This window comes from Adelges cooleyi, unplaced genomic scaffold, assembly GCF_023614345.1.
Source record: "Adelges cooleyi isolate 19-005CV unplaced genomic scaffold, UGA_ACOO_1.1 ACOO_flye_CR_arks_rails_tigmint_CR_PRNA_2, whole genome shotgun sequence".
Taxonomy (NCBI): domain Eukaryota; kingdom Metazoa; phylum Arthropoda; class Insecta; order Hemiptera; family Adelgidae; genus Adelges; species Adelges cooleyi.
In genome coordinates, this window is record NW_026095860.1 from 5379538 (window position 1) to 5402513 (window position 22976).

Consider the following 22976-nt stretch of genomic DNA (forward strand, 5'->3'; position numbering starts at 1 on the left):
CAATTATTATGTTAGGCGTGTACATATATTTTTTTAGGGAACTTATTCTACATGAGATTTTTGTTTTACCCTCAGTAGGTATTGTGCCGTGTATACCTATCTGTGCAGCGCTTATATTTTTTTTTTACCTAACCGGAACGCAAGTATAAACCCGCCCACTACCACAACCACCGCACCACCATCGCAATTAAATAATCCTATTCGAATCGGCCGTTTGGAGAAAACTTTCAAGTGCTCATGAGTTATTGTTTCGTTAGTAACAGGAGAACTTCATTCGGATGGATAGCATGTGTGCGGCAATATGTTTTTTTAGGTTTACCTCATAATACAATGATATGATGTTAGAAGTAAAAAATAGTTGTACCATCAACTCGGTTGATACAATGTAAAAAAGAAACTTTAATTTGTCCGCACATCATTATCGAGCCCGATTGCAAACAAAATGGTGAGTATACTTTATTTTAATCTTTTAACTTATTAATAAAATCAATTAAAAAAACAAAAATAATTGTTAATTGGTCGTTCCCTATAGTGCTGGGATTTGATCATTTTGTAAATTATTACAACAATCTGATTAAAAAAACCCTACAAGAATACATAGATAATACCTAGACAAATTCGGCATGTTTACATGGGACCATGTCCAGGAAAGAGATTATGTGGAATATATCCTTCATATAGTGACTTTTTGAAATCGATGGTCGTGGGTCAAGGAATTTTCATAAGGATTAAATACCTTCTATCTAAGCGCTCAATAATATCGTATCTTAATAAAATTGGAATGATTTTGTATAATTTGATGGTGTTTGGAAAAAACGTGCTAAGTTTGAAATTTAAAATGTTCAGTATTCAAAAATGTGTACCGGACCTATAACGTAAAAATCCAAATTTACAAACATATAAAATCGTTGTATGACTTATTAAATTAAATCGAGATTTACGATTCAGGTACTATATTTAAATTTTCATACCTACTTATACAAGTGATATTTATTTTGCACTGCGTCATCACTAATTATGACAGTAATTATTGAACATGTTTCGTGTATTTTATTTAAAAATGAAACGTATGGACAGAAGATTTTTTTTATGTATATAACTTGTTATATGACATACTTAATATGTTCATATACATTTTAGGTAACACGTTGCTTCATGATAGCTATTTTAAGTTTATGAGCTATACGAGTTATATTGGTGCAAAGTCCTAGACTTTTATGATTACAAGTAATTTTTATTATGATATTATGAACTTATAAAAATTGAGGTACTCGTACAAAGAAACACTCCAGTTTGCGTAAATTTAATTCATGAAAAATGCCATGTTAAGATTAGTAACTAAAAAATATATTACTATATTATATAACATAATTACAAATAAAAATTGACTCGCTAGTAGTTTAAATATTACAGTACATTTTTATTGATATTTTAAATTACAATTTTAATAGGTAGGTACTAAAAAAACGGTAAAAAATGTTTGTTGTCATTTGGTTTTGAATTTTGATTAATATACAAGTTATGCACTACCTATATATACTTTGCAACATAATATTGGTTACCGGCAACCCTTTATGGTTTAATATTTAATTTTTAACAAAATTAAAAAAAAAAAAGAGTCAGTTAAATTAAAAATGATAATAAGCAATACATATGATACGTGTAAAATTACTTAAAACGACGCGATGTTGCCACAAGAAAACCTAATAGAAATGTGTAAAACGCCAATAGTCTTAAAAACGCTAATGTTGATTGTACACAATATTTAGTAATATATTGCTTTGATGTTAATTTATTTCACATACTTGATAATAAAGTGAAATAAAAAATATAGGCCTATCTTGGCCTAATGTTTTTCATTAGTTTTGAATTTATCTTTAAATGGATTACATTTTCTCGATTTTTTTAAAGAGTTTTCAATGAAATTTTAAATAATAATTAGTTAGTTTTAATCTACTTACCTATTCAAATTTGTCGAACTAAATTAGATGATTTTTTACCATACATTGGACAATTAAGGAATCTATTATGTGTTTTTTCCTATGCAGTAATGCCTTAGCATAGACTGCGTGACCGTGCGTGGGCTATAATTTTAATTATTCGGTTAACATTAATTATCCTTAACGATTGTGCAACTTAAAAACTCAGACGACTTCCTGTTTGTTCCAAAAGAAAAACATAATACTACAAAAGTTAATAATTTATGCATTTTTAGTTATCTAATAAAAGTACATAACTCGTAGTTGGTACAGAAAGGCATTATTCTTCCTACTACTATCATATGGTTTATAGTTTTGATTCCAATTAACCAAGCAGTGTTTAATTTTCGTTAAGTATTAATCCAAAGTCTCTAACATGTCTAATGTGTGACCAGAATTAAAGAAAACCTAAAATTAAAATTTTTGTTTGAGAAAATAAAGGACCCTTTTGATTGCTCACAATGGGTTTGCCTCTATCCAAATTGCATTTTTATTTTTGACTTAAAGTTTTAATAGTTTATACCATAAAACAATAGTTTAGTAATTAATAATAAAACAACATTTATTTATCATTTCAATTGAAATTAAAATAGGTGCAAGTTATTTGTTGTATAAATAAAAATTGTAATAATGTAAAATCGTTATTCTGGTCTTTTTGGGGGCAATATGATAATTTATTTCATTGTGATATTGATCTTGGGATAGTTGTTTGTCCATTGATATTATATCTAGGGTTCAGGGCTGTTATAGTTAGTTGAGAAAATGAACTTTGAAAATCATTCTTAACTGCATTTTTTCTTAAATGTTTTCTCTGTTAAAAAGGGTCCCTAAATGTCACACAAGTTCTTCAATTTTCAAGTGATATCGTTGAAACATAGTGCCGGTATTGCACTGGGTATATTCTTTCCTTAAATGTAGATCCGATAGCGTGTTGAATTTATCCAATTTGTTTTTTTTTATTACAGACCGTCATGACGTTTATACACATTAGATACGCACTAATGTTGTTCACTTTGTTATTGATGTTGTGGTTCGTAAGTTCAGGGGCCGAAAGTTTTTTGCAAGAAAGTCAGCCATGTACATTTAATCCATTATGTTCGTGTACCAAGTCTTTCGATAGCCTGGGCGAAGTACGTTGCGTCGATTTATATTTTCCTAGGATACCGCTGGCCATCAACAGGTCTAGGTTGTCTACCCTTCATTTTCGCAACAACAACTTAGACGATGTGCAACCTTATTTCCTAGTCAATACTGGTAAATAATATAAAATCATATATATATATATACAAACAAAATAATAATTATAATAATTACAAAATATTAATAATTGTATTGTATAAAAATGTATTATACCTGAACACACTAATCGACTTAAGACCATAATTATATTTGTCATTTCTTAATACCTTAAAAAAATATTTGTGTGTTACAAACGATCGTTTTAAGAACCAAATCGTATATTAATTGATTTATTCATCAAAATTATTATAGTCTTAAGTGTAAATATTTATACTAATTAATTAATACGTGAATATTATTTTTTATATTAACAATCAAAACCTAATGCACATTTTTAAATAAACTTAAAAAATGTCCCTTCAAGTTAAACAAAGGTATAACTATATATTTGGTAAATTTAATAATACAATAATTATCTATAAATAGTTATTTTCAGTAGAATACAACAATAGTGGCAATCTATAAACATAAAAACTTTAAATCATAAAAAAATCGAATAATGTATTTTTTATACTATATATTTGACATATTCACTTGTCAACAATAATAAAAAAAAAAAATAAAAATATATAACATTTCATATTATGAAACTTGTTGATGTTACTAGTTGGAATGTCATTAAAATAACTAAAATACAACTAAGTATGATATTATGTTGTGGTTTTTTAAATTAAAATAGGATTTTAATAATTTGAACTCAAATAAGATCGATATCTAATAAATGATTATATAATAATCTATTTGAGGCACCTAGAACATTAGTGACATTTGATTGATTTCTAGAAAATCAAGCTCAAAGTTTAAATCCATATGGCGTTTTCGTTGTGGGGTTAGGTGATTTGCTACCAGATCGCAGCAAATAATGAATAATTCACTTATATATTTTTACTACCAAATAAAATGGACAATTTGTAGTTAAGCTGTGGACTTAACTCAGATTTTGTAAAAATGTCACTTATACCCCTTGTGTTCTAGGCGTCTCATTTTAAATTCACAGATAATAAATAAACAAATATATCATGTATAGTGAATGTTTTTTAACACCAGTGCATGTTATTGAAATAAGTTAAATAATTAGTTTTGGTTTTTAGGCCTGTATAAAATATCGGTCCAGGACAATCCGTTATCGACTTTACACGAGGAATCGTTGTGTGGCCTAGAACATTCGTTATGGGAATTGGAATTAGTTAATACTCGTCTCAACTCTGTGCCAAGTAGAGCCATACGCATTCTACAAAAATTGAAAATTCTTAATTTATCTGGTAAGATCTTACCAAGTTATTATTATGGTATAATATTTATATTTGCTAACAAGTTGAAACTTCTATATATCATCGTCGAGGTATAATAAAAGCTAGTAGAGAGGTATTGCTCAAAGTAAAAATAGTGGGGTTTTCTTAGGAAATCAAATATCTGAGATTAAAATGGGCGATTGGAATGGATTGGAAAAATCGTTGCGCGTGTTGAAACTCGCCGATAACGCTATCACATACTTGGGCCACAGGGCTTTTGATAGTCTAAGGTCGTTAGAAACTGTAGACTTATCCGGCAATATGATTTCGGAAATACATATCAATGCATTCCAAGATGGCCCAGCCAGATTGTATAAGCTCAATTTGGCCGACAACTTATTGAAGTTTATTCCTTACGTGCATTTATCCTCACCCTTAATGAAGTAAATACATTTATCATACTTTTTTTTATACACTGTTAATGGAAAATTTGAAACTAATTTTTGAAATGTATACAAAACGCATGATTTTTAAACAGATGGTTAAAGTATTTGGATATTAGTTACAACCTAATAGAAAGCACTAGAGGTCCGTCGATAACGACGCCGTCTAAAGGAGGCCGTCATAAGTTATTTCTCGATGAACTTCGCTTGGATTATAACCATATAAAGATATTGGAACCAATGAGTTTTCAGAATTTTGAAGCGATCAACAAAACATATTTCAACGGAAACCCAATCACCCACGTGCAGGTAAAAAGTTATTTAAGAAGAATTTTTATATGTAACACATATAAATTGGTATATAAAAATGGAAGTTGTAGAATGGTGTATTCTTGTTGATAAAACATTTGGATTACAAAAGATGCATCCTTTTTAGGATGGAGCGTTTCAAAATACAAAAATTCGTGAGCTGTACTTGGTTGACTGTGAAATTTATAATGTCTCTACGGACGCATTTAGAGGTCTAGAACCATACCTTCATACGTTGGACATATCCAATAACAACATAACTGAGTTTCCCGTTCGGAAATTACAACAAAACTTCAACGTTTTAATGAAGTTGGGTCTAGGAGATAATAAGATAAAAAGTTTGTATCCCGTCTCTAACCAAGTAATCGAAAAAATTGCAAAGCCTAATGAAAAGAAAAAAGCAAAAGACAAAAGTAGAGATAGAGAAGATGAAAAAAGATCACTTCCTCGAGATCCCAAGGAACACAATGAGTTTAATTCCTTACAAGACTTTGATTTCTCTGGTTGGAAGAACGGGCCTCTTCATATTCACAATATAAACGGGTAAATATACTAAAGTCAACATGTGAAACAATTTATAATTTTGTTTATAGTATAAAAAGTATTACGATTTTATGTATTTTAAAACCATATGTTTTTTCATTATAGTTTTAAATATCTCCGTCGGCTCTCATTGTCAAGGTTGACTACATCAGCCTTGACACCAGAAATGTTCCAGAATTTCACAAATGATATGGAAGAACTACAGATAACAGGATCGGATTTGAAATCTATTAAATCACACGCTTTTAAACATGTCAACGGTTTAAAATATTTAGATTTGTCGGATAATTCGATCAATCTTTTGGAATCCGAAGCGTTTAAAGAGGTCACATTTACATTACAATATTTCATTGTAGGTAAATTACTTATACATTTCTTTTCCAAAGTAGATTGGACATTCCCTGCAATACCTTAAACTAGCACATGCCTTCTCGTCTTCGTTCAAATCAGTACCAGGGGATGCATTTCGTTATTTATCCGACCTAAAGTATATGGACTTGAGCAATAACCACTTGCAGCATCTTCGAGAAGCCGCGTTTCATTTTCAAACCAATTTGAGAACTTTAAAGTTACAAGATTGTATGATCGACGCTTTGCCTAGTGGCACTTTTCAAGTCAGCATGAATTTAAATATAAAGTCATTCGTACAACAGATTATGTTTTTTTTTTAAGCAATGGTGTATATTTTTCTAGAGCGAATATCATGATGATTTAGAAGAGCTTTACTTGTCATCAAATGCATTGAAAAAAATCGACGAGCGTACTTTCGATAGCTTGAAGTCATTGAGTAAAATTCATTTGGATGAAAACCGAATTATTCGTATAGAAAAACACGCTTTTACGAATTTAGAAAGTTTGAGGTGGCTTATATTAAGAGGAAACAAAATAGACAAAGTAGACAACGAAGCATTCCAGAACTTGCCATATTTGCAAGAGCTTGATTTGGCTTATAACAATATTAAAAATATGGATTTTACATTTTTGGATCAAGTAAACTAATATCATATCATATCACCAAGTGCATCTAAATAATTGGCTATGTTTTTTCATAGGTTGGAATGCTATCGAACGATTTTCATATGAATGTCAGTCACAACCAAATGATTAAATTATACTTGAGTTCAAACTATTCGAATAAGGATCTATTTATTCAATCAAATATTCGAGTAACTAATTAATTATTTTATAAATAAGTATTAAAAGTCAAATAATTAAAAAATCATTTGTAAATATATAATTTGGAATCAATTATGTAAGCAAACTGGAGAAAGTAAAGTAGATATGGCGATATAAGAATGTGGTTGGTGGACCAATTAAAAGAAGGCAACAAGTGTGCTTTATGACATAAGGTGGCATTTAGGGTGATTAGACTATTAGATTATTGTATAGTAAGACTTTTGAAGATGAATGGATGTGAGTGTTGGGCATTGAATGTATGAGATACTAGGAAAACAGATCTAGCCGAAACTATAATATTAAGATAAGTGTGGAGGTCAGATAAGTAGGAAATTGTGCTAGTGAAAAAAATAATATGAGATAATATTATGTAGATAATTTTCAGATGTATCCATGTCCACAGTTTGGTGCAAATGCTTCGGAATCGTTACATAGGCCCTCTTCAGAGTGATAGTCACTGTTCTACTGTCGTGATTATACTTACGAGTTCAGTATACCTACGACAGCGACACGAGCAGTGACTATCGCTCTAGCCTCTAAAGATGGACTCTGCGACGAGTCCAAAAGGTCAGCTAAAAACTGAAGAACATAGATAAATCTAAAAATTATTTACACAATATTTCAATCTGTGAAAGCTTTAACACATTCATAAATATGAGATTAGTTGAGAATGTTAAAAGAACGTCAGTTCAAAAGGAAAATGGCAAGAGTTAAATTGTGGAATTTCGTTCTTCAGGTGTTGGATATTTCATACAACAGCATCAAAGAAATAGAAGATAAATATTTCACTCCAATGGAATCCAGCTTGAGTTACTTACATTTGTCACACAATAATTTATGGCAAGTGACCAGAAACGTATTTGGAAACTTAAACCATCTAATATGGTTAGACCTTGGGTACAATCGTATCAGCGAAGTGGGATTTGACGCGCTTAAAAGCTCGAGAAAACTACAAGTAGTTATGATGAACCACAACCGCTTGGTCGACATGCCCAATGATTTATTCAAAGGATTCGCCGAGTTGAGAATTGCTGACTTTTCTTACAACAAAATCCGAGTACTGCCCGATATGTTTTTCTCGGAAGACAGCTTGGAAGTGTTGAATTTAGCTCACAACGAACTTTCTCGCATGCCTGTGTTGGCATTTGCTATACATTCGGCAGGATTAGTTTGCGACATGGATTTGTCGCATAACATGATAACAGCACTGCCGGTTTTCGAAATGTTTTCACGGTTCAAAGTATGTTTACACTAAAACCATTACTAAATAAAGAAACTAGTTTACATACAGAGCTAAATGTGTTTCAGTCACTGAAAAAGTTGAATTTAGCTGGAAACCGTTTGGTTCGTTTGGAAGATTCTAATTTTGCAGCTTTACCACATTTGGCCTATTTAGATTTGAGTAACAACAACGATTTAATTTTCGAAAACAGAGGTCGAACGTTCTTGGGCTTAGATCAATCGCTGAAACACCTCAGACTGAGAAATATATCTTTACTAACCGTAAGTATATTCTAATATCGCTTAATTAAATAAACATTTTGTTATAAACAAGAAACGTGTTAAAATTGTAGGTACCAGAACTTCCGTTGCCATCACTCTTACATTTAGATTTATCTAATAATCAGATAACATCAGCATCGTCGGACAGAGCTTCGAATTTAACATCACTGCAGCATTTGGATCTAAGCCATAACGAGATGATTGGATTTCCGGCTATCATCATGAATTTACTAGAACTTAACAGCCTCTATTTAGCCAATAACCATATCTACGACCTCAACAATAACAGTTTAACGATGGGAGTTCAAAAGCTAATCACACTAGATCTAAGCTATTTGCCATTGGTATCATTTGAAGTTAGTACATTCTTGTTTTACTATTGTCAAACAGCTTATTTTAGTAAATTGATTGTAAAAATGGTTATTTTTAGACCGGTGCTTTAAATAAGATGGTATCGCTAAAAACGTTGGTGATTAGCACTTTTGTGGGTGTTAAGGATTTTAACGTAGCATCCGTTATTGCCGACGTACACACTCTAAAAAACTTGCATCTCCAGGTAAGTGTTTGTAATAATTTACTAAGGTAAATTTGAAGGATATCTGACGAATAGTGTTATTATGATTTTGTTTAGGTTGATAAAATGTCGCGTATCGGTAAGGAATTCAACGGACTACTTCCATATAAGTTAAGAAACATTACAATCAGCGGAAAAGCCTTACATGGCTTTTTAACAAATAATTTATTTCAAGTAAGTGGGCAAAACAAATTTATATTTATTAATTAATTAATTAAATTAAATTTATTTTTATTTATTTATTTATATTTATATATTTTTATGAGCGCTAAAGCCTATATTATTATTTAAAGGGAATGCGGTACCCAAGTTTGAGTTTAACAATTTTTAACACCAGTTTGGACACAATATCTGCCGATTTATTCCATCATATGGGAGCCGTCAGAAATATCAGTCTCGATGTTCGCAACAACTCGTTGAAGTCATTTGGAAACCCATCGACTAACGCTTTGCCAAACCAACATAGTCAAACGTTTTTGACTTCATTGAAAGTATCCGGTAACCCTTGGGTCTGCGATTGTAATATTGGGTACGTTTTATGTTTTTAACTTCTAGCTTTCAGAAATGTTCAAAGAATTCACTTATGAAATCGTTTTATCAAACAAGTTGTATCACCGCAGTACTCTTTTTTTACGTTTCGCTAACTTTTTTAACTTTCATTGATTTGAATTCCAGATGGATGGAAGTGTGGCATCGGAAAAAGAGACAGTTCTTGTGTAATGAGGAACCTACGTCACTGGCATTATCAAACAGATTTAGAGAAGCGGATCATCGTTTTATTTATAAATCTTCATGCTTGATTAGTGACGAAGACTTAGAAACCGCAAGTTGTTCGGACAAAAAGAAATCGTTGATGGACGCTTTCAAAACGGATATTGAATGTGGATGGGGAGCTGCTGGCAGATGTCAATCCCACATAATAGTCATCGTATCTGCTCTAGTGTTGTATGCAATGACATAAATCCCAGACCAACTTCATCACACAATAATTTAACGTAGGCAAAATCACAGATATAATTTGTGTCCAAGACTTGCTGGTTGGATTATAAATAATTTTAATACTTTCTAAACAATACAGGATAAAAAAAACATTTTTATTAAATATTTTGCCTAACAACTAACAACAATTACTTAAATAAACCGTATAACGATTGCATTTTGAAAAGGTATTTAGCGTTAGTAATAATGAACATATGAACAATAAAACACTTAAAAAATATTATATTTATAATAGTTAAATACTTTGTGAGCCGTTTAATTTTTCGTGTGTTTAATGGCGATATAACACATCCAGTACATCGTGAGCCGGTACGCTCATTACTTGTATATGAAAACCTCATGTCATTACGGTAATGGGCTAACGGCTTCAAGATGTATTGAACCGGCTATATTTAGTGTTGGTACCTTGTACTGCCTATTGTAGTTTTCATTGACTTTTAGAAATCTTGTATACAGGTTGAATGTGTATGAAATTTTGAATTCCGATTTTCTTTATAATTAATTTGGAGTTGGAGTACCAAACTTTGTTTAAAATAAGAAGGAAACCGATTAAAAAATAAAGGGCATTTTAAGAAAGGTTTAAAGATGTTTCGTTCAATACAAAAATCGTAAATTATTTTTACACATTTAATATTTTAGATACAATAATTACTTGTAGGAGATGTAATATAATTGAAGAAATTCACTAAACAATTTTAGTTTTTTATTAGGTTTATTTTTATTGTCACTGGAGAATAAAATATTAGTAGTAAAAATAAAGTACACAAAATAATATATACTTAGAACTTATTTGATTAAATAGTTGGTTAAGTCTAACATAAGTATATTTTAATATTCTTAACGCATTTCTATGTATGTATGCATTTTTTATCACTTAAACGCATTTTGTTTCTTCTCGAGTTTCTTTTATTTCTAACTCAAAATATTCTTTATTCATCGCATTGCGAATTTTTGGTTTATAGATAGGTTTTAATATTTTGGTTTATATTTTCGTCAATTATTATTAAGAACAAATTATTTGAAATTTTACTTTTATTTTCATTTTTTTTTATTAATAACTAAACAGGAAGTGTTTTTTCTTGCTATTTAAAATTGTTAAATTAAACATTTTAATATCCAAATTTATTTTAACCCCTGTTACTGAAAATTTGAACCACAAATGAATTTTGTTAATAGCCTAATGTACATAATACTCAAGTGACTACACTTATATTAACTTTAATTAATTTTTTAATCATATCGAATTTGGATTTTTCGGTAAGTATTAGTCAAGGAATTAGATCAGTGTAACACATTATTATTTTACTAATTAGTTAGAAGTCTACTCGTATTTTATCAGATTGTAAATTAGACTTTAAAAATGGGCTTTCTTATTGTATAAACATAATGTTAATAACTGGTCTGTTATTTATATTCTAATATTATAACATCTAAAAATGATATATAGCTTGACGTGATGTGTCATGTGTTTAGTGTTAACCTGATCACACACACATATTACTTACAATGTTTATGAGTGTTATTAATTATGTATGTACATCTTATATAATAATAATGTTATTGATCATTTATACAAATAAATAGTAGAAAATGATTTTTCCGCCAATTTGAAATCTCAGTGTTTAATTATCGAATTAGACCATTCCTGTAATTATTGTGTACAACAAATTATTATTTACTCCTATAAAATATTTAGTATTTTGTATTATTAATATTTGTTCAAAATTTAGGCAAAATAGTTTAAATAGAGTGCGAAACGTCCAAAAAAATAATATCTCGAGGTACAATTAAAACAATTTAGATTAAAACATAAATATTATTTATTTGTTTGAATGACTAAGCTTTAATTTTTAACTTGAAAAATGCTACTATAGGAACCCAAATAATTGATATTTTTTCATTATACATTAATGAAATGGTCATTCATAACAACTTTTTTTTTGTAAATTATAAAAAAAACTGTACAATATATTTACAAAGTACAAACTTTAAAATTTATAAAACTATATAGTCCTAAAACGAAATCACGTTTAATATGTATGCCAAATAATAATATAAACTATTTATATTTCCAAGTGTAATAAAAACTTGATAATTAAAATAATTACTAACTATTATTAACTTTCAAACAAGTGACAACTATTATTTGAACGTAAAAAAATTAATTTTAGGTTATATAATAAAAATTTGTTATGAACAATAACTTACAGTGAATAAAAAAAAGATTCTGTTTTGTTAACATTGTTTTATAATTAAAAACAAGTCTTGCGAATGTTTAGTATTTCAGAGTCACCATACTTTAGTGCAATCCAAGATAAATTATACCACAGACATTTTATAGTAAGATGTTGTCCCTCAAACCATCTTTGTTTAATCAAAAAGTATTAATAACCCTATAGGTATTGTCTATTCTTAACATACATGATGTATTATTCATTTTAATGGTAAAATTGTGTAGGGCGTTAACAGTAAATTCCTGTTTTGACTTTATTTATTGTGAGTCAAATTTATATATTTTGCGTTTTTTATGTTAATACAATAATGTATAGGCACTACGGTCTTTCTTATAGGTACCACGTTACTTATAACAAAATTAAAATTGTAAACAATGTAAATATTACCGTGCTCCCCTCGGCGAAACGCCTTTTGTATTTTGAGCTGACAACCAAACGTGAGTTTCTATTTAATTAACGATAATAACCTTAGTATGAACAGTACCTACAATACAGCATATTAATCGGACTCTAGATTTATGACTTCTATAAATTAAGTGCCGACTTGACCTTTGTTTCATTATTATGAAATATATACATAGTACATAGCACAAGGAGTTTTAATCAAAACACCAAAAATGCATGTTCTCATATCCATAAGTACATAAAGACCTAAAGATTATATGGAAAATTATAAAAATGTATAAAAAAAGTAATGTCATTATTTTGTTTGTAACTATGATTATTTTATTTTTTAGACCGCAAAACCCTTTGTTTTCATATTATGTATATTCAATTATTTAAAGGCAAAAATATTAGGTTTTTTTAAATATTAAGATACGTACGAGAATGTTGGTGGGAATTAGGCAAAACTTAACCTAATGATAATCAATTTATATCTATAACCCTTTATATATAAGTATATATATATATATATATATATATATATATATATCTGTTTTAGTTGAATAACAGAAAGTAATCTTAGGAAAAAGTCTATATGGTTGTGATAACAACAGATTTCTTTATATGAAAATATTTGACCGATAAACGAAAATTGATCCTCAATTGCAAATTATATTACTTACTATTGGAATTAAAGCATTAGTATTTCATTGTGCCTTTCACTTTTATAGAAGCTTTTTGTTTTTAACTTTAAAGTGAGAATATATTTTGAAAATCAAGCTTTATTAATTTGTTAAGTAGCATAGAACTAGTTAGTAGTTGGTCTCATAATACCGAATCATGATGACGATAAATGTATTTTTTAAATGAAATTTCTCTGTTAGTTTTAATATTCTTAAAAAGACTTGATGGTATATGATTTATGAGTAGTAGTTACATTTTTAAATATACTTAAATGTATACAAACATATTTTAAATATATTTTTAAGACAGGAGTGTTAAGTAAAATACTTTTTATTTTTTATACTACCTAATTGTTGAATAGAAATTAAGACCATAATCATAAATATCTATGTAGCTTTTTGTTGGTAAATACTAATTTGTCAAGTGTATTTTAGTCTCAAGTATTAAGAATAAAATCAATGAGGCAACTAGTCTAAGGTTTCCTTTAATTAGGCAAATCCATGCAGTTGAATAAACGTAGTCAATGTATTGTTTATTATTGATTTTTAATAGACGATTTTACAATATATATTTTTTGGAAAAACAGACGCGATGTGAATTATTATTATTAACAATAAAATCAAACAATTATTCATTTGACATTTATTTCAAAATAAATAGTTTCCTAAATGGGCTGACGTTAAGTATTTATACTATATCAATATCGAAAAATATCAATTTGATCTTTTTAAATTTTTAAATTGTTGTATTATGATTTGTAAGTATAATCGAATTAACCGTACGATCAATGTTTTAGTTTAATATTTTTGTGAAAGAAAATGTTTAGGAAAGAAAACAATGTATATTCCTACATTAAGTGTTTTTATAGAGTTTGAGTTCTACTAATGCTTTTTAAAAAAAAAAAAAAGATTTAGGACCTAATTATTATTTACAATAAGCCTGTAATCGTTTTCGGGATCCATTGCGAAGGTTTCGACGTATCGATTTTTAGGCTGGCCTCGCTGTGCGTTCCACGGTCCATCAATGTCTTCACTGTTGCAAAACAAAAATATACAATGGTCAATGTACATGAGGCAAATATAAGTAAGTGAACGATGGATAGTATTAGCTTTTACGTTATCGTTTATTACTTGTTTGTCTTTTTTGCGGATCTCTGAATGTAGGTTTTTAGAATGTTAAAGTAATTAGGCACGTCACCGTCGTCGGATTGTTGGTTGAGTTCCATTGTCGCATCTCTGTTGTCATTTTTACGCAAAAGCGACATCCTATACAAGAACCAGTCGTTCGGGTAGTTTGGTACGTTCGTGTTGCGTTTGCCGTGTGCTGTAAGAACAAACGTTTTACATAAAAAAAAAAGAAAATTCAATAATTCATTAACATCGATATACTTACCGCCCCAACACGAATGACCGTAACTTAAACATGCTGCTGGAACAAAAGAAAAAAACATTTTTTTTTATTAGCTATTAGTATGGATTGACTCAATAAACATTAAATATAATTTAGTTTGTCATGTTTTTGGGAACTAGACATATATCTAGTCTTCGTAGTCATAACTCATTGAAATTATGAACAAAATATATTGACAAAGCGGGCAGCAACTTCACGGTTCACCCTTGGTACAATGTTATATTCACTTAAATATTATATAACTCAATTATTTTATAACTTGCCAAGCTCTGATAATCTACCGCGATTGAATATGAAGTTGTTTTACAATAACTGTTATTTTAAAAATATAATAGTATCATGTAAGTAGGGTCCGTCTGTGTTATTATATCTTAGTTTGTCCGTCCGTTACATATTTAGTCATTTCACATAATTATTCTAACATTCTTATTACAACTATTTACATGCTTCTTTAGTTTTTCTCATTTAATGCCCAATACCCAAATGCTTAATCATTTTTTTTTAAACATAAAGTGGTACCTTGTTATTGCACCAAACGCCCTTGGTTCTTTCCATTTCTTCAAATTTAAACTTTGAAATACAACTATTTTTATGATCCACACACCAAAGTTTGTAATTATTTTACATAACTTTGTAAAATAATTACACAAAGACTGTCTGACACAAGAAATGATTGGTTACCTATCAAAGTTTGGGAGTTTTTTTTTAAAATAATCTAAAAAATGTTGCCGTAATAAAATTGTGTAGAAAACCAAAATATAAAAGTAACTTTTTTCGTGTATAGTCAATGCGTTTCTTAAGACAACAAAACATTTTCAATGAAAACCGAAAGGATATTGGGAATAGTTACTTTGTACAAATAATGAAATCGAATGAGAAAAAAACATTTTCTTGAAGTATTTTGTTATTATACCTCTTATAAAGTGTTAGGTTCAGCTACCTTTACTTTTTACCTTTCCATTCTTTCCTCTCATGCTAACTTCGACGTTCGCTTCTTTTTAATTATTAGAATAAAAATAACTAAATAGTAGTATCTATATTAAATTTATGTTACTTTCAACTTATGTAGAAATAAGGGTTTTTAAAATATTTTTAATTGTAATATATTAACGACTGTGATCTAAAATTACAATTTACATAATATTAAAATAAATATAATCGTATTTTTTTTATCATATATTAACATAATCAGTTTTTTAGTGAATTTTGTTTAGGTTGAACACATGATCTTTTATAAATTACGCAATAAAAAATGTAGAATAAAAATTTGAAAAGTAAAATAAAAAATATCTCATTAAGTTTTTATATCTTTGAATATTTCCTTTAGCTCTTAAACTAAAATTATCCCCGTTATATTACACATAATTTCATTCCCTTTCAAGCTGGTTTTATTTTTATTTAGATAACAATTGTTACCTCAATATGTAATTATTTATCATTAAATCGTTGAGCCTAATTGTACTTATACCGGGAGGTGTGGCGCAGTGGGCATCTCAGGTGCCGCATGACACTTGAGGTTAAGCTGTGTCCGTTGCTGCTTGATCCCGGATGGGTGACCACCCGGGATTTTTAGCGGCGACCCATACTATCAACCCCGGATGCATGGCTGAAATGCCATGCACCCCATCGACCGAACTGGCATAAAGTTAGTCATAGCCACTCCCGGTCAATACGCCATATGCATATTTTAATTTTTTTATTGTACTTATAAAGTCTAAATAAAAAAACAGTACCTTTTTTGAAGGTATTTTGTTAAATATTTAGTTAAATCAACGGCAATTTGTATTAGATTTACTAGGGATGGTTCAGGATAAAGGAAAAATACTGAAACTTATCCAGCGCGGGTATTAACTATACTATTATATAATATAAGACGTATATGTATAAATATAAAAACGTTTAGCCAAATAAATAATAATTCAATTCGTTTTACAGCAATATTGTCAATAAAACAAATTGCAGTCGCGGGGGCGGCGGCGTTCTTAACTAGGTCGTATTCAATTACTTTTCGGTGTTTCGGAACATTACACACGTATTTCATTTCAGACAGATATCAAAAATGTTATTACTGTATGCAAACAACAATGCTATTACATATCTCTTGAATTTGAATTTTGGCCCACGACTACACGCATTTTCGCTGATCCCACATCTAAGACGTTACTGCGTGTATCATTATTCAATTATTTGTTTTTCCACGTCTAGTATCAAGTGTTTACTGTCAAATACGACATAACGCTCATTCGCGGGTCAACTTTAGCCCATGAGAAGTATACGATAACTGGTTTACTATAAAAATGACTTGGCGCACAACTAGCGTTATTGTTCATTTTGTTTAAGTGGTATTTATTAGATTAGATTGGTGTTTGTATTTTGTGTACCTCCCTTATTTTCTGTACCTCTAGTCAAAAAGGGCCAATCATGTTACGTTCAGCTTATTTCGGAAAAGAGAAGATACCAAAGATCCAAGATCGTTAATGATGTACCAAATACTGCTATTACTGGACTAATACACTACTGGATTCAAGTATAATTATTTTTTGGTTTTTTTAAATGTCTTATACTATATGCTATTAGCATTTAAATTTCATTTATAATTACAATTAGTAGATCGATCGTGGGGGACCTACCACAGGATCATTAAGCTATTATGCGCCTCTCTCCGGCTGGTAGTGTAGTAGTAAGTACACAAATCCTACATTGTTACGATCAGTAGAAATAAGGAAAATAGGTATAATATATTAGCGTTGTGGGTAACTAATTAAGATGCGATTATAATTATTGTTACCTTTTCGAGGCCCGTAAAGTAATTTTGATGGGTTATGGTCGATTATTAGTACTCTGTACATGAATGTCGCTAACGTCTTTTCAATTTTAACACACTTGTGACCTTTATAAGGAAATGCAACTCAAAGTACTACATTTTATTAGGTGTCTACTTACATAGTCGCGTTTGCATCGTCTCAATGTTTAATAATTTTTCATATAATCGTAAAATTTTACCGAGATTATATTTTCACGTAAAACACTATAATTCTTATTATAAGTCAATGTCATTCTTTATTAAAAATACTCTATTATTATAGATATTGTCGGTAGCGTTCAGTAGGTACGCAAGAGTGGCAAGTGATATACTTCCACGAAACCAGCACATCTAAGACTATTAACCAATGTTAATTAAATGTAGACAATATTAAACGTATGATTTAACAAGTTATTATTTTTCTTTTAATACAATTTTTTTTAAACTAAATATTTCAACTGATTTTTGGTTTTTAAATTAATCGCATAATTACCTAATTTATTTGTATTCACTATTTTTGTATACATATTATTTGCACGAAATTATAGAGAAAATTCCGGTGACAAAAAAAGAGACAGTACCACCAAACTAGATAAGTTAATTATTACTTGTTTTCACTTACTGCAGTGACACATTTAATTTAATGTCAACTTACTACTCAATTAAGGGTATTTAATTTATTTTATCAACATTAACTTTTTTGTTCTCGATAATCGGTTAGCCATCATGCCAACAACAAACTATTACTACATTTTACTATGTTCTACCTTTATTTAGTAGCAATTATAAATATGTTATAAGTTTATAAAGTTACCCTAATCTGAATTAACTATTAATGTTGAGCTTTATAGTGTTAGCATATAATAAAATACTTATTTTATTATCTAATGCTAAATAAATCTGTTCTTTGACATTTTAATCTTGACCAATATAATAACACTAAATCGGCCAAAAGACTTTATAGTAAAACTAACAAGTAAAAACACATCATTGTAAAATTAAGACCCCATAAACTAATAACTATACATCGAAGCTAGGACATGTTAAACAATAATTTCACACTGTTTGCCCATTAAACATATTCTTATTTTACATTTATATTATATATCCAATATTTGGATATTCTTAGGTTCAAAAATATGTTGAACGTTAGTTTTATTTATTATTTCATTACAACTGCATTATCATGTTTTGCTCTAATATCCCGGGAGATTTCTTGAATTACATATAATTGTGTATAATACTCTAAAATACATATTACGTAATCTCGTCATTTTGTAATATATTTACAGCTAAGACAAACAGTTTTTTCAAAACTCATAGTACTTAATTATATTTTTTAACGAACTTGAAATAAATAATCGTGACGATTTTTGAACTTTTAATCTAAATTGGGATTTAATGATATAAACTATATTTTATTGGCGCGTTGGGGCTCGTGTGTTTTAATTAGGTTTTTAAGTATTTTCTGTAGGGATCGAGAGTTAGTATAAAATTGTACTTTTAAAAAATGCATGTAGAACCATTAATTATTATTTATATGATAATAAGGTAATACACAAACGTGGATAACTACTTTGGTTTGAAAAAAACTAATTTATATATAAATACAGTTTTGAGTGTTAGGTTGTTTTGTGTTTAGAAATCTCAGTGCAAAATTTTACTATAACCAATGTACTTCCTCCAAAATGTAAAGAAAAATAAAACACAATTAAAGCGGCGCAGATTTTATTACATTTATATTTCTGTGGCTAATAAATATTGTATGATATTTGCTGCAATCTAAATTACATGTTTACCTACATTCAGTTATATTAAATGGATGCATACTGTTAGGTTATTTTTGTCAAATGTCAAATTTATACATAATATATTCTTTTTTATCAAAATATAATAATTGACACTAATCTATTTTTAATATACATTTATATGACTTTGTGATTTATTATTATACTTTGTAAGAGTGTATTTGGTATTTAATTCAAACCTGACGATAGCTTAGGCGAAAACTGGAAATAAATTAAACATTTTAATATAGCTCAGGTTACATTACCAATTATTATTTATGATTTGTATTACAATAAATTACTAAATTACTTAATACATAAGATGTTTAATACTATTAAAATACTTCGACTATTTTTTATAAAGTACAAGTGTGCTACACTTCAAAGTTTAAAAATAAGTTTCGTCGATTTTTTCGGCAGTTTTTTCTATTTTTGACTTTACATCATTTTATTTTTAAGACCATTTTCTGATCGTTTGTATTTGAGAAACATTGGAGGATAGTTGAAAATTTAGCGTGGCTTCAGACAAAAAAAAAATATAATAAAAATAAGCATATAATTGAAAAACCAATACCTTCTCAGCTCCCCATTGTAGTTCAAATATAACAGGTCTAAGATAAACGCGAGCAAATCCTTATTTGCTTTTCGGCGATACGACGGTAGTCAGTCGCATTAACAACAGGTAACAGCCATTTCATATTTTTCACAATTGATTATTGTTGTCGTTTCAATCAAAGTTCAGTAATACAATATAAAATAAAATTGAGTTATGCTACGGATAAGGTTCATAATTGTTTTAATTGTTGGACGTCATCGTTCATGAATTTAGCCTAGTAACGCAAAGTAGGTTTTTAATAAATCAGAGATTCGAGGTTCAGAAAAAAATGTTTTGTATCTGTAATATTTTATGTACTAAAGTTTCAGCACTTATAGGGAAATTATAGTTTATACGCATTTTTGGGGTTTATATAGTCTTATAAAAACTAATCAATCCACAGCGTAAACTTAAAACCAGGTGTTTATAGGAAACTATTAAACATTTACTGTTCATTTACTAAAAGTTGTTTTATTCGAAGTTGAACCTAGACCTAAAGTGTAAAGTAAGGTTTGTATGTAATTTGTTTAAACCCGAATTGTACAGAAGATTTTTTAAGGCCCGGTTAAGGATGTTCGAACCTGGAGAAGTTAATAGCTTTAACGCCTCTGTACACCTATAATTTATATTTTTTAAATTTAATGTCTAATAAACTGTTAAGTTTAAGCATGTTATAAAAAAGGTTCAAATGTAGCAATACATTTTTGTTTAATAATGTTTCAATCATTTATAATCGCTGTAAATTCTGTTCAAATATTAAACATGTTTTTTTCGCTTTGTATTTGTTTGATTAGAATAACACATAATGTATGTATGCATATATATATATATATATATATATATAATTTTGTCATCTGAATATTTTGCTGTGTTTAAACTTTAAAACTAGATTGTCACATTTATGACACTTTATCATGATCATAAACGATCGTGCCATTTGTATTATGGAAACGGTAGGGTCGTTGTTCAATTATTTTATATAAAATGTACAAAGTTTTACCTTTTGACGTTCATTAAATTATAACTATGAATTAAATGTTAAAAGATTCTGGACAATGATGTAATTGTTTTATACTCAGTAAGAGTTTTTTAATGTAACGTTAGATAAATGGCCACAACGTCACTGGAGCTACTGTTATTGTCAAATCACGTAGGTAAAATTATACAACATTTTATATATTCATTATAATTGACCAAAATTACATAGTATTTATAGTACCTGTGTGATGTGGAGATGACATAGTGTTGTTTTTACAACACAATATTAATATGTGGTTTATTCAATCGACAAGTGCATCGACTTGGCAAAACAAATTAAAATTATTACAATCACACACTTGACACGTAAAAACATAAACACAGCATACCAGCAAAAACAAACGCCATAAACAACTATATGTTTTTCGAATTTGAGTTCGAGAAATAATTACAAAATCATAATATAATATTGCTGTTATAAATCGATGTCGCCTGATATTATGCATCACTTTTTGTGTATAATATAATAGTAACGCCAATCATTAATCATAATTTATAGTATCACTTTATAATATTTATTTTTATCAGTTAGTATGTTTATAAGGTATACTTTGATTTTAAAATACCCTATTGTTAGTCTACCGTATTCAGTATTTTAAAATGTGAAAAACCAATAGTGAAATCTGCCTGTTAAAAGAGAGTTAATAGTGTTTAACGTTACTTTAATATTAAATGACAAGAACACAGGGGACACTTTCCTTATTAAATTGGTGCATTACGAGTAAGAATTTGACAAATTTACACAAATTTTTAATTTTTATCACTTGTCTAACTGTTATGTACATAGATTTCGATAATAATATAATAAAGGGGCATATTATATTTGTATACCATTGAGTATTTTAAATGAGACAGTTTGAATTTCCCATCAAATTGTTTTCATTCTGACATTTGAGAACTTTGACAAAATCACACTTCATGTTATACTGTATTGTTATAAGCAGAGGTGGATCAATAATAAAATATCACAAATATTTGATTGTCGTTTTATATGTTATTTAAACGGTAATATAAATTATAAAAATTATAGACACATTAAGTGCAAATGAGAATTTAATCAATATAATGCAAAGGGTGCTATTAGCTACATTAAATACATATTGTAAACAATAAATTAATCAATTAAAACTTGCTTGTATAAGTTCTACTTACATGGCTCTAAATTTCTAAATAATTTGTGAAGAGGTATAGGTTATAAAACTGTATAAGATAGACTGGTTTTTAAGTTTAAATTGTATTTGTTTTTGTATAGGTATTATAAATAAATTAAACTTAACTAAAATATTTATTCGATACGAAAAAAAGATTAGTACCTACATAATATAGTTTTGTCATCTAAGGTTTTGTTCGAAGCTTAACGCAATTCCATAATGCGTATACTATGTTGTTTTTTAAGTAAAAAAATAAAATAATAATAAATAATAGAATGCTGTGTTACCTCCTTGTTTGCTCTCGGAATCGTCCACCGAACACACGATCAACAGGAAAATAGATATCTTCACAAAATATTGGTGCATTTTGTATGATCGCACGATTTGTCGTCCTGTTCACCTGTTGCTGCTCATACACGTCCTCGGTAGTAAGTTTACTTACGGCCGCTTCACGTTAACTGAGAGAGCCGAAGAGTCACCCCTGCATTTGTAGCCCATTTTATACCAAAATGTTTGTATGTGAATACGTGCTAACCCCCACAGTCCTTTCGGGGTGGCGTGGGCACAAGAGCCGCAACGGTCGTGCGCATCTTCGGTTATATTGCTGTAAAAACCACAAGAAGACCTGATGTTTTTAAATATTTTCACTCTAGAAAGTTCTATAACATTAATATAATAGGTATAAAGGAAAATTGAATTTCCGAAATTCTAATCAGCGTCTATACTAGAAAAAAATAGCTCAACAACAAGGTCGGGCTACACGAATAATTGTTAAAAAATATTTTAGCATTATATTTTGATCAAATATAAAACCTTAATAATATTGTTTAGAATGGGGCTCAAAATTTTTATAAAAAAATCTAAATCTGTTGATTTATTATACATTTATTTTG

General features: G+C 28.9%; 2 protein-coding genes across 3 annotated transcripts; one reads left to right on the forward strand and one right to left on the reverse strand.

The window, feature by feature from the left end:
* The first annotated feature begins 139 nt into the window (after positions 1-139).
* LOC126833699 (chaoptin) lies at positions 140-11508 on the forward strand. The gene is made up of 17 exons (XM_050565182.1): positions 140-445; positions 2945-3233; positions 4310-4480; positions 4620-4893; positions 4989-5202; positions 5330-5745; positions 5851-6070; positions 6135-6359; positions 6439-6735; positions 6798-6911; positions 7658-8161; positions 8230-8424; positions 8496-8780; positions 8855-8980; positions 9056-9172; positions 9292-9527; positions 9674-11508. Exons 1-17 carry the CDS (start codon positions 443-445, stop codon positions 9957-9959), a joined length of 3972 nt encoding a protein of 1323 aa, XP_050421139.1. The 5' UTR covers positions 140-442; the 3' UTR covers positions 9960-11508.
* Positions 11509-13977: 2469 nt separating this feature from the next.
* LOC126833660 (neuropeptide CCHamide-1-like) lies at positions 13978-22550 on the reverse strand. 2 transcript variants are annotated; one of them, XM_050565109.1, is made up of 4 exons: positions 22371-22550; positions 14692-14724; positions 14430-14622; positions 13978-14331 (listed from the first exon to the last, which is right to left on the reverse strand). In XM_050565109.1, exons 1-4 carry the CDS (start codon positions 22447-22449, stop codon positions 14217-14219), a joined length of 420 nt encoding a protein of 139 aa, XP_050421066.1. In that variant the 5' UTR covers positions 22450-22550; the 3' UTR covers positions 13978-14216. The 2 variants fall into 2 exon arrangements, with proteins under 2 accessions (XP_050421066.1, XP_050421065.1); XM_050565108.1 differs by having other exon boundaries at positions 14692-14727.
* Between the last annotated feature and the right edge of the window lie 426 nt (positions 22551-22976).

Excerpts from the sequence above, each read along its gene's own strand:
- LOC126833699 (XM_050565182.1), top strand. Across the intron at positions 5,746-5,850 it reads CATATTCACAATATAAACGG|TTTTAAATATCTCCGTCGGC; the intron begins GTAAATATACTA and ends TTTTCATTATAG. Across the intron at positions 8,162-8,229 it reads AAATGTTTTCACGGTTCAAA|TCACTGAAAAAGTTGAATTT; the intron begins GTATGTTTACAC and ends AATGTGTTTCAG.
- LOC126833660 (XM_050565108.1), bottom strand. The coding sequence starts at position 22,449 with ATGCACCAATATTTTGTGAAGATATCTATTTTCCTGTTGATCGTGTGT. Across the intron at positions 14,728-22,370 it reads TTCCGAGAGCAAACAAGGAG|CAGCATGTTTAAGTTACGGT; the intron begins GTAACACAGCAT and ends CTTTTGTTCCAG. Across the intron at positions 14,623-14,691 it reads CGGTCATTCGTGTTGGGGCG|CACACGGCAAACGCAACACG; the intron begins GTAAGTATATCG and ends TTGTTCTTACAG.